General features: G+C 39.3%; 1 protein-coding gene across 4 annotated transcripts in view; it reads left to right on the forward strand.

The window, feature by feature from the left end:
• The window catches only part of ANO6 (anoctamin 6), a 77074-nt gene that overhangs the window by 44683 nt on the left and 19968 nt on the right, over positions 1 to 12423 (forward strand). For all 4 annotated transcript variants that reach the window (XM_035331366.1, XM_035331356.1, XM_035331346.1 and 1 more), the window contains 6 exons: positions 1726 to 1841; positions 2546 to 2680; positions 3730 to 3835; positions 5168 to 5228; positions 9472 to 9617; positions 11078 to 11155. In XM_035331366.1, the coding sequence (XP_035187257.1) occupies positions 1726 to 1841; positions 2546 to 2680; positions 3730 to 3835; positions 5168 to 5228; positions 9472 to 9617; positions 11078 to 11155 (642 nt within the window). The remainder of the gene's footprint in view (positions 1 to 1725; positions 1842 to 2545; positions 2681 to 3729; positions 3836 to 5167; positions 5229 to 9471; positions 9618 to 11077; positions 11156 to 12423) is intronic.

Below are 12423 nucleotides of genomic sequence, written 5' to 3' on the forward strand. Positions count from 1 at the left end.
CATATTAGAATATGATATATTTTGGCTTAAGAGGTTTTTCTCCAAAACACTGCTGGTTAAAAATGTAGCTCCATAACTGAAACATGATATATTTTATTTAGGAGATGTTAATCTTGTATTCTCTGGAAGATGTAGGTCAGTAAAGAGTCTGGACAAAAGAGGAACCTGGGAGCACTCGAGTGATGCTTTCCCATGATGCACTGTGTCATCACTTCTAAATCAGTTTTAGCAATTTTATTGGTATTCCATTTTTCAACATTAAAACCCCTATCAAATAACATTTTAATAAAGATGTAGAATACAAGTCACATTTTAGGATGTATGACAGTCTTACACAGTGAGAAACATTTCCACAGTTCCCAAACATCACAATCCCTGCCGTGAAACCCACGTTTTTGCAAGAATGCCAGTACAACAACTCAGTAATGATGTCAGAGTCAAATGCTTAACTGGATTGGATTTCACCTTGCAATAATACGAATTCTGACTTTTGTAGCTTCACTTCTAATGCTTTTTATTTTTAAAATATATCATTTAAGCATATGTAAGCAAATTGTACTGAAAATTTTTTTCCATATAAAGACTAGCAATACCACAGAAAAAGAAAATGAAGGAGAAAAAATAATAAGACTTCAGGGTATTTGACTAAGCAAAAACTCTGTGCAAATGGGATATGGTGAGCAAAGACAGATCTGATTTTATGCATCATATCTAGGCCTCCTCCCCCATCGGAACCACTCTTCTGTGTCTGAGGTGTGTTCTGCTGAGAAGAAATGGAGAAAGTGGGAGGTCAGGAATGGGAACTACTCAAGATGTTTCGACTCTATTTAAAATATTCAGGAGGCCTTAAAGGATTTCAAGAAAATCTTTAAGTCAGAATCAAGACAAATCATGTTTCTTGGAAGTAACCCAAAGCTTTACAGGATAGAATTAATAGCATTCGTGACTATCCATTTTTAAGGTTGTCTTTTAAAGATTTAAAACCTGCCTTGCAAGCTATTTCTATCATGGCATGGGGAATTTGGATTCAATATGCCTTATAATTAATGACTGTCTTTTTATACAATTAAAATTATATATCACAGCTACTCTGAGAATCAAAAGTAACTTATACATTTCTAGAAAAGTGACTTTTCTTGTCACTTCACAGATACAGAATGGAAAATTCCATCAAATAAAACAGCCTTTATTGAAATAGATTTTCCAGTAACTTGGTAAAAAACACAAGGATTACCTCTGTGTCAACACTCTTTTAAATATAAATATAAAACAGAGAACTAGACTCCCTGGATGTATCCCTTGTACTTTCCAGCCTTCATTCCAGAACACTATTGTTTTAAATCAAATCGTGTTAGCATGTTAGAGCTATTTAAAATCCATTTTAATGAAGTTCTCTTCTCTAATTAGACCGGATCCTTTTCTGTTTTCTGTTACTGAGTGCCAAGACACTGACATGGGTTTAGATTTAAGTTCATGGAGAGTGTCTGTAACTTTCAACCCACGTATGTAAAACTCTTGCTTTAGTATTCAGTGTCTTTCTGACAACCTTCCATCCTGAATCCTGATGCACTCTCAGAGATGTGTCTTGATCTATTTCCTGGCTTGCAGTGACAAAAAAGGCTATTATAGGCTTTGGGTTCGTGGCACAGGGTCTGAGGAGATGAGAACTGATCCATGCTGATTAGATTAATGGTGTCTTCTTTCCATGTATTTTCTGTTTTTCAGTCTAGTTTTCGGCACCCATCAACTGATCCTTCCTGCCCAAGTGAACGGTATCTCCTCTACAGAGAATGGGCTCACCCTAAAAACATTTTCAAACTGCAACCCCTAGATTTTATCAGGTTAGTAGACACGAGGGAATGGCATGAAGTTGTGACAGGGAGGGTCAGGCTGGAAGTTAGGAAAAGGTTCTTCACCATGAGGGTGGTCGAGCACTGGGACACGCTCCTCAGGGCAGTGGTCCCTGCTCTGAGCCTGCTGCAGTTCAAGAAGTGTTTGGACAACACTATCAGATAATTGGTCTGTTTTTTTGGTGGGCCTGTGCAGAGCCAGGAGCTGGACTCCATGATCCTCGTGGGTACCTTCCAACTCGGGATATTATGTGATTCAGTGACTCTGTGGCATGACGAGGGCTTGACTAATGCAGAGGGAGCTAGGAATTTACATGAAAGGTCTGGGTTTGGGGTGTCAAAAAGGCATAGGCAGGTACATATACCTGCATCAGCTCATGCATTGAAGCATACTTGGAACCTGGTTTCATGATAATTGGTTTCCAGTTCATGAAAAGTCATCTATTTAATTTTTTTCTCTGCAAGGTATGATCTTTCTTTTTCCTTTTCTTTCCCTTTCTACCCACTTATACAAGCATAAAGTGGTGTTAGAAACACCCAGCTGTAATACTTCTGCAATACCAATGTTCTCACCAGAGGAATGTGACAATAAGAGTTGGCATAAAATATATGAAATGAAGAGCCATTTGAAATTTACTTGCATTTCATTTGAAAACAAACAAATAAACAAAACCTTAAAACTTTCTCCTCCACAGGAAATACTACGGAGAGAAAATTGGAATCTATTTTGCTTGGCTGGGCTTTTATACTAATATGCTGATTGTGGCTGCAGTTGTAGGAGTTGGCTGCTTTCTATATGGATGCCTGACAAAAGACAACTGCACATGGAGGTAATTAATCAGGCCTATTTTAATATTACACACAGTTTTGATCCATCCCCTACTGTACAAAGTTTGCAAGATATGGCATAGTAAAAGGGGCAAAATAAAAGAGCCTGAGAACAACAATGGTTATGGAATTGAAAGTCAAGGTATAAAATATGAGATAGAAGAGTAATAGATATTCATGAACTATTAGAGTGCTAGACATCTGAGTTTGTTATTTCAGGATTTTCTTTATATTTTGCACTAGGTTACCACACCTACTGTAGAAATAAAAATAAAAGAATGAATCATGGCACAATGACCAAGGAAAAAACACTTGGGTCATTGTGCCAAATCACATATAGGACATCACACTGTACATCCCCACTCGGGAATGGAGTTTACTTTTATAAATCATAAAGAAGAGCTCCATTCCATTCTGGTGGCCACTTTGTACCAATTTAGCCTTATTATCATTTAGTTAAATGTTTCATCTCCCTCCTTGTTTCGTCTCCCCCCAGTTCGTGTTGCTGATGTATTTACAGAAAGCAATTACATCACCTTTTAGCTTCCACAATACTACATTAAAGAAGCCAAACTCTTTCGCCACTTCTTAGGAGACAGATCTACCATGCTCATTTTCCAATTTGAGCCTCTTTAGAGGACCACAGGGACTAGGTAGCCATTTCAGTTCTGCTGCTACTCCTTGCTCCAGTAGGCAGACTTCATTTTCCTTCTCCCCTCAGGCTTGCTATGATAGCCCACCTGAGTGTGCAGCTGTGGGTTTCCTACTAAAGAGCATGAGATCTTTGAAGAGTTGTTTTATTTTTAGGATGAACAATTCTGAGAAATACTACCATGTATAAGGGATGGAAGTTCTTTTCCCTCCAGGTCATTCACTTTTGAGATGAAGACTAAAAATGGAAACCAGGATGCATTTGGGGCAGTGGGCAGGAGGGGAATTCTTGAGAGCAGATCACTGGTTACTTATTTCTCACTTTCCTGACATTATTGCACTGTCCTTATGTGCACATAAGGACTAAAAATTTAGAGTGACTGACTAGTTTTGTTTTTAGCCAAGAAGTATGTGATCCCAACATAGGAGGTAATATCATAATGTGCCCTCAGTGTGATAAAGTATGTACCTACTGGAACCTCACCAGCACTTGTGAATCATCCAAGGTAACTACATCTGCAGCTTATAGGCATGCTATTGAACTTTAGTTGCATTTTCCCTAGTACTACATCTAAAACAATGTTGTTCTCCACTAATCCCCTGCATACTACTAGAGCTCTGCAAATACTTGTGCCTTTTGCTACAGCAACTGAACTGTCAAAAAGTTAAAACAACAATTAAAAAAAAAGGTTCAATTTCCATCTAAAATGAAAAAAAGAAATTGTTATTCTTGTGGGTTTTGTTTGTTTGTTTGTTTGTTTTTTATGTCACATAGCCCCCAAATATTTGATATGGGACTAAACTATTGTTTAATTGGAAATGAAATACTGTGGCTTCATTTTGAGTTTCTTCTTTCCTTTTTGCAAAGCAAAAACGAACCAAAACAAACATTCAGTCACTAGAGTCTTGATTCAGTAACTGAGTTTATTTTGCTCTAGAAATGTTTAAAGCATGTTTTGACATTTCTAAATACTCCTTCCTCCCTCCCCAAAGAAGTTAGCTGAAGCTGTGCCTTGAATTTGACCTGAATTGTCAAGGAGGAGATGAGTACCTGGAGAGGCTGATGTTAGCCATGACAGCTGTGACTTAGTCGTGTCCTGTTAGCCATGACATGGCCAGGATCTTCCTCTAAATTTTTTTCTGGGGACTTGCCTTTCTTTCCCCATTAACTTGTGTCACAAGGTCAGTGTTAGCCTTTTGTCATTCCTTCCATAGATTCTGTCACTCCAAAGTGGCAATTTTTCAGCTATTCATTAAAAATATTTTGCCCAGCTATAAAGAATAGCATTGTTTGAGCACACTCAAAGGACAAAAGAAAGAAAACATGGAAAAAGATACGATTGGAATAAAAGGTAAATTGTCACCACAGAGGTATCTCATCAGAATGTGTTTTTACTAACTAGCTTGATTTGTTGTCATCTCACTCATGCAAAGCAGATGTGTCCATTGCCTTTTTGTGTCTGTATTAAAAATACATAGCTGTACACTGAGCTCCCAAACCAGAAGCACTGTTTTCCTCTTCCTATGCAACAGATGAAAGGAAGATTGATTTTTTTACATTTTACTATCCTCTTGTATATTTACATTTTACTATCCTCTTGTATATTTGGCTTATACTTTTAATTCCAGGCTTTGCATTTAATTTCATTAGTTTACTGGAGAGTACATTGACAGAAATTGAGGAAACACTATCAGTAAAGATTGTTTATTAAACTACTCAAAAGCTAAAAATCAACTTGTTCAGTAAGCAGCTTCAGTTCTGGGTCAATGTAGAAGAAAATATTAGTCAACTATATTTTAAGCCTTTTTTTCTTTTTTTTTCTTTTTTTTTTTTTCAGAAACTCTGTATATTTGATAGCTTTGGAACCCTCGTGTTTGCAGTATTTATGGGAATATGGGGTAAGTCAATTTCATCAACAGTGGTTTGTCATCTAATTTTGGCCAAGTCTACAGCATCAGCCAAGAAAATGTAGATAAATTTACAACTACTTCATTTTCACCTGTAGGTAGTTCAGCAGAAGATATATATGTTCACAATACGTCTTTTTAGCATCACAAGAAAACAATAAATTGTAGAACTTAAATATTGGTCTTCTGAGCCTGTTTTTTTTGGTTTGACTTGGAGAACAGTCTGACAGAAGTGATTAGAGGTGCCTCATGTTCATCCAGCAGGAGCCACATGCTTAAGTACATCTGGCAAAGGATCTGTTTTTCTCCAAAGAGACTTAGAGCTGCCTATGCCTATTAAACTGCTCTGAAAAATAGCATTTTATTCTATTTCTCAGACATTTTCCTCCTATCTGTGTTTAAGAAACTGATTTTGTAAAAATGTAGTAGTTGCAAGCACTAGAGATACCTTTTTTTTTTTTTTTTTTTTTTTTTTTTCCTGAGAAAATGTATCTGAAAACAGGATGTTTCCTTTGAGTGAAACCACTTGATACTACATTCAAGGGATTAGGCAAAGTTTATTTTCATATGCTGGGTTTTATTTGTTCATATCAGCAACTTTGTTAACTGCCTTTTAGTGCACTGTCTTATCCAGAAATTGCCAAAGTAAATTAATGTTTGGTGCGTATATGTTAGGTGTGTGATTTCTTTGTAAAGCACATTATATCTTTATTTTCCTACGATTACTTAACATTCTTTAAAATAGTTACTTCTTTACATAATTTTAAAATGAAAAGTTTCATTTCAAAAAGATTTATTTCAAAATACATATGAAAATCAACTTTCACCTAAATATATATATATAAAAAAAAAAAAGAACTAGAATGTAATCTTCTGTCCTTCTATCGTAATCTCTTCTGTCATCTGAGTAGTTAATTTATTTGTAATTTGCTTTTTAATTAAAAATTGTGTTTCCCGTTTTGAAGAATGGCTCCAAGAGTAATAACTGCAAAGCTAAGCTCCTTGGTTATAGCGATGGCTGCAAGGTCTATTAGTATTCTCATCAGAAGTCCACTGTATAAAGAGGTGAATTGTATTACAGTAATTTGGTCAAAATTGTACTGAATCCAAATGACCCAGGGTCCTGGTGCAATTCCAGCTGTAATTTCCATTGCTCTAATATATTTGTAGACCTCCTGGTCCAAAATAATTAAAAGACTATTAGATTTTGAGATATATAATTGCATCATTAACACCAATACATTTTTTAAGAAGTTTTTTTTTTTTTGTATAATCCTTTCAAAGATCTTAAAGCACCATAAAACATCAGGGAATTTGGCGTCAGGAATTAACCCCTTGTACATTAAAGCTCTGGATGAGTGCTTCTGCCAGCTCTCTCATGATAGCTCGAGAAAGTTGACAAAGCTCCTGAACAAGGAACAGTTTGCACTTCACTTGCTGCCATCACTGGAGACCCTTCCTGAGCACAATCAGTTACACAAACACGTGTTCTCCAAAATACGGGTTCAAAATAAAAGAAAAAGCATCAAATACAGCAGCAGCTCCTTCCTAGTTCAGAAAGATGCAACTTGGCTGCTGGAATACTTTGGCTAATAGAAGGTGTTTTTCACAGAATCACAGAATAGTCTAGGTTGGAAGAGACCTCCAAGATCACCGAGTCCAACCTCTGATCTAACACTAACATGTCCTTCACTAAACCATATCCCTAAGCTCTACATCTAAACGTCTTTTAAAGACCTCCAGGGATGGTGACTTCCCTGGGCAGCCCATTCCAATGCCTAACAACTCTTTCAGTAAAGTTCTTCCTAATATCCAACCTAAACCTCCCCTGACACAACTTTAGCCCATTCCCCCTCGTCCTGTCACCAGGCATGTGGGAGGATAGACCAACCCCCACCTCGCTACAGCCTCCTTTAAGGTACCTGTAGAGTGCTATAAGGTCACCCCTGAGCCTCCTTTTCTCCAGGCTGAACAGTCCCAGCTCCCTCAGCCACTCCTCGTAAGACTTGTTCTCCAGACCCTTCACCAGCTTCATTGCCCTTCTCTGGACTCACTCGAGCACCTCCATGTCCTTCTTGTGAGGGGCCCAAAACTGAACACAGTACACGAGGTGCAGCCTCACCAGAGCTGAGTACAGGGGGACAATCACTTCCCTGGACCTGCTGGCCACACTATTTCTGATACAAGCCAGGATGCCGTTGGCCTTCTTGGCCACCTGAGCACACTGCTGGCTCATATTCAGCCGACTGTCAACCAATACTCCCAGGTCCTTCTCTGCCAGGCAGCTTTCCAACCACACATCTCCCAGCCTGTAGCTCTGTTTGGGGTTGTTGTGCCCCAGGTGCAGGACCCAGCACTTGGCCTTGTTGAACTTCATACCGTTGGCCTCCGCCCATCGGTCCAGCCTATCCAGATCCTCCTGCAGAGCCTTCCTACCCTCGAGCAGATCGACACGTGCACCTAACTTGGTGTTGTCTGCAAACTTACTGAGGGTGCACTCAATATTAAAGAGAACTGGCCCCAGTACCAAGCCCTGGGGGATGCCACTGGTGACCGGCCTCCAACTGGATTTGACTCCATTTACAACAACTCTTAACTCTTTGGGCCCAGCTATCCAGCTATTTTTAAGCCAGTTTTGTTTTGTTTTGTTTTTGTTTTGTTTTGTTTTTGTACTGGGGCTGCAGGAGTTGCCTCTGCGTTATGAGCCCTCCTTTTGCTGTTACCACAGGTGAGGGCCCTGCACCCCTGCCCTCCCAGCAGCAGCTGGATTTTCAGCTGGAGCAAATCAGGGCAGTACCAAGTTTCCTGTGAGTGGGCTGGGGTCCCAGCCAGCAGTCAGAAGTTCCTGTAAGAAGTTCTGCTTGCTCTGCAGGCAGAGGCAGATGTGATCCTCTGGCCGACTGCTTGGAGCAGTCTTTGTGCTTGTAAGCATGAAGTAGCAGAGAAATCCTTGTGAAAGAGGCTCCTGAGTATTCAGGGTGGGAGGATTTCCTGAGGTTTGGCCTGTATGCAGATGGCAAGGTCATCTCACAGCTCAGCCCACGGAGGTTACTGATTTTTAAATGCTTTAGTCTGGGGTTTATTCACCACACCTGATTTTGGAATTGACCTTTAGCGTTTGGACTTGTAACTGCATGCCGTCGATGTTTCAGCATTCAGGATGAGGTGCCAAACTAACAGAAAAAGAAATAATAATAAAAAATAGGGGTTAATTACTCCCAGATAATGGGAGGAATGGGAGAAGTGGTGAAGGGATGCTCACTCCTCCTGGAGGCAGTGCTGCAGAACCATTAAATCTGAGGATGTGCTGTTGTCAGTAGTAATGCATCCCCTTGCTCTGGGGAGCATTGCCCTGGCACCCATGTCCTGAGCCTCCAGCCTTCTCAGACGGGTCTGTCATTGCCACTACTGCCAGACCTGTCTGCATCACATCTCAGGCTGAGATAATGAGTATGGCTGGACTGAAGTCTTTCAAGCACCACTTAGGCACCTGTGTACCTGATCCCCTTAGTGCTTCCAGCCCCATCTGTGTACCCGATCCTCTTAGTGCTTCCAGCCCCAGGAGCACAGTCCAGGGAAACTCCTGCCCCAGCGCAGAGGGTTTCAAAGCTCCATGCCATGCAAAAAGATCTGCAGCTGCCTCAGATTCATACCAGCAGAGGAAGAAAGTTGTGTTTAAGCAGTTTTGCCTGAGCTAGCATCATTGATTCATGTAGTCTGTGAGCTGACCATTTGTCCGCACAAAAATTGCAGATTGAACAAACACAAGCTTTTACCTGTGGCAATTTTTGGTATACTGAGGTCTTCTTTATGAGAAATCCAGCACTCTCCAGCATTTTCTCTTCATCTATCCAAACAGTTTGCTTTCTTATGTATCCCATGATAAACTTTTTCAAAAACAGTCAGTAATATGAAATCCAAAGTGTTTATATTTTAGCTTCAGGCAGAAAGCAAATAAATGTATGTGAATTCTTTAGCATGTGCTTGCAACAGCCCTTATCCCAGGTTTCTCTTATTAGAGTACCTAAAAATTCAAAGCAATAGTTCCATAAAGAAGCAGATCCAATTATTTTCTCCACCACAGGTACTTGGCACCATCACAATAGTCAATTACGGTTTTAATCCACGTCTGTGGAAAATTGTATGGAAATCTGAGCCATGTGTTATAGCCCAGAGGTTCAGTGTCCAGTGATCACGAGCATGATATTGCTCTCTTTGTTTGTCTTCTGGACAGTTACTTTGTTTTTGGAGTTTTGGAAGCGAAGACAGGCTGAACTGGAGTATGAATGGGACACGGTTGAGTATTTAGAACAAGAAGAACAAGTTCGCCCAGAATATGAAGCTCAATGCACTCATGTGGTAATGAATGAAATCACACAGGTGAGGAATATTTTGTAACCAGTCACAGCTACTGCAATAGGCATGTGTTGAGAGTGTGCTATGAAAATGATGAATCTGACTGGAGCCATATAAAGTGCTTCATGGAGAGCTGATAAGCTGGTGTGAGAATAGTGAGCTTATAAATTCCAGATGTGTGGAATGGAATTAGTACTTAACTGTAGGCACCTTGTAGGTGCTTGTTGGACAAGCTAGTGAGGCTCCTGTGTCATTAATGAACAGAAATAGGCATTGTACCTAGCTTAGGAGTCTAAGTCTACCTTATTAAATGCCCAAATCAAAGATTCTGTGCTGCTGCAAGAGGCTAAGATCACAGAGCACTTGCTATCTTTAACTAAGAATACATCAGGAAAAAAGGGTGAAATGGATCAAAGGATGTTACATTATGTATAAAGACAATACTTTCTTTTTTTAACCAAAGATGTTTCTGTTTGAAACATGTATAAATAGGTATTGTTGCCAAGTGCATGTGGATGCAATTACAATTAATAACAGCAAACTCACGAGGACAAGGGTAATCCTCAATTCAATGAAGTAGGATTCATATATACGAGGATCTTAGTTTAGATCTCCATTTATTACACATTTTGAGTAGCTTTAGCTTCTGTAGCTCACTCCAGCTCAGCTTCACTTTTTATTATTTTCTATCAATATATTACTCTGATATTTATCAGATCATTTGCATTGCTTTTACATTCCATCCACATTACACTAATGTTTATTAGAGAGCACTTGAAAAGTTTCAGAATTAACTGACATAGTTGAAACTATCCAATACAGCTCTTCTTTTTATATCTCGTACTACCAAGAAAAAAAAAAAAAAAAAAAAAAAAAGATTCTATTTAAAAGCTTATAAACCTATGCCACTTTTAATATACAAAATCTTAGTTAGAAAGTTCCTTTCAGACAGTTCAAAGAGTGATGAATATGCTAAAAGATAATGGTTTTGCTCTTCAGAGGTCCTACAGAGACTCAATGATTTTTCATACTGCCACATTGAAGTAGACATTTTCCCTTTGAGAAATATAAAGATCGAGAACCAAAATTTTAGTGCATGCTAATTTCAGCCCGTGAAGTTTGAAAGCCAGTGGTGTGGATACCATGGCCAGCCAAGAAGGATGGGTCCATTCAAAAGGACTATGCAGCCAGGCATAGCTAAAGTCAGTACGAGCTGAGCAAACACAGCCTCTATGGATGTCATTTTTATCTTAGAATGGACAGTAAAAAGAGACACCTGTAATCAGGTAAGACTTTTGAAATCATGAATAAATGTGAGTTCCCAGGATAACAAAGCAGGAAAGGAAAAAAAGGCAGAGATATCTTTTCTTTTCTTTTTTTTTTTTTTTTCTAACCTCAGTATCACAAAGGGCTAATTAGAGTAAAAAAGAAGATACGAAGAAAAGATCGGGTGTATCTTTGATCTGTTTCTGAATCTTTTACAGCAAGAAGAACACGTGCCATACACTGCCTGTGGGAAGTGCATACGTATGACTTTCTGTGCAAGTGCAGTCTTCTTCTGGGTAAAGTTCTCCTTTTATTCTTTCACCTCATGAATTCACTTCTTCAGTAAATGTCTAAAAAAAAAAAAGATCCTCTTAACCTGAACAATAGGTATCAAAAGAATAGGATCAGTTGGATTTCCATCTGATGCATAAAAAAAAGACCATAAATTATGGACCCACATGGACAAGCTAGTTGTAGTCACCATTAGCATACAGTCAATAGAAAATATGTATCAAAATATCCCACAGCTGTAGTTTGTGAATGTGGTCCATTGTTTTTTTCCCTCATTACTTTAAGATAACTGTCTTTACTTTTGTGGGGGGAGTAGTGGCAAGTGGGTTTTTTAAATGTTGTCTTCCCTGCCGGTGTCCATCCTACTTGCTCCAGCCATTTGGTTCAGTATTGTGTCTCACAGCACTGAACCTCTTTCAGGTTTTTTGTTTCACTTAGAAGAGCAAAGCTGGGATCTCGTTAATCTTCCAGGGGTGCTGCTTTAATTAAAACTAAAACTTGAAAGAAATCCAGTCACCCATGAAACAATAGATAACATGGTGAGCATATCCAGAGAGGTTGCCTTGAAAAGCTTGGTGTTTTAGCATGCTGCATGTTCTCCTCACCTGTAGCACAAGTAGCAGCTGGGAAAGAACTCATCCTAGAAAACATGAGGCAGGACAGCACCAAGACAGTGGTGGCTGGCAGCCTGGGGGAGCTTCAGTTAACACAGCTGAAACACAAAGAAAAGAAGACTGGCTTGCTGTTGGGTTTAAATAAACTTCAGGACTTCAGGCTGAAAGGAAGAGATTTGATCTAGTTTTGTCATTGTGTTACTGTATTCTCTTATTATGTGCTGGGAGTGTGGAAGTAGGCAAATTGATAGCATTTTGCAGCAAGGATAGTAAATAAAAGATTCCCAGCTACTAGGATCTTAATCTGAATAATAACTAGAGAACTAGCAAGAAAGAGAAGTAGAAAGAGATAGCAAGTAATGTGGGGTGCCTGGAACAAGATTACAACTCTTGCAGATCACTTCTCTTGGCTTAAAATGTGCCTGTTTCTTTGATGGGCCTGTAGTCTGCAATATTCTCAAGTGTAAGAGCAGCTACAGCCCCCTCCATGGTCAGTGCAGACCTGCTAGCATATTTGCCATCCTGACAATTGCCCAGTGACAAGAGAGGGAAATTTCTTCCTAACTCCTGGAGCCATCACATGCCTCAAGGCATTAGATTTGATTACGCATCTCATTATCTTAGCTCGCATGGCAACAAGGCTTGTTATTAGTCATAAA

The sequence above is a fragment of the Oxyura jamaicensis genome, chromosome 1, assembly GCF_011077185.1.
Source record: "Oxyura jamaicensis isolate SHBP4307 breed ruddy duck chromosome 1, BPBGC_Ojam_1.0, whole genome shotgun sequence".
Classification (NCBI taxonomy): domain Eukaryota; kingdom Metazoa; phylum Chordata; class Aves; order Anseriformes; family Anatidae; genus Oxyura; species Oxyura jamaicensis.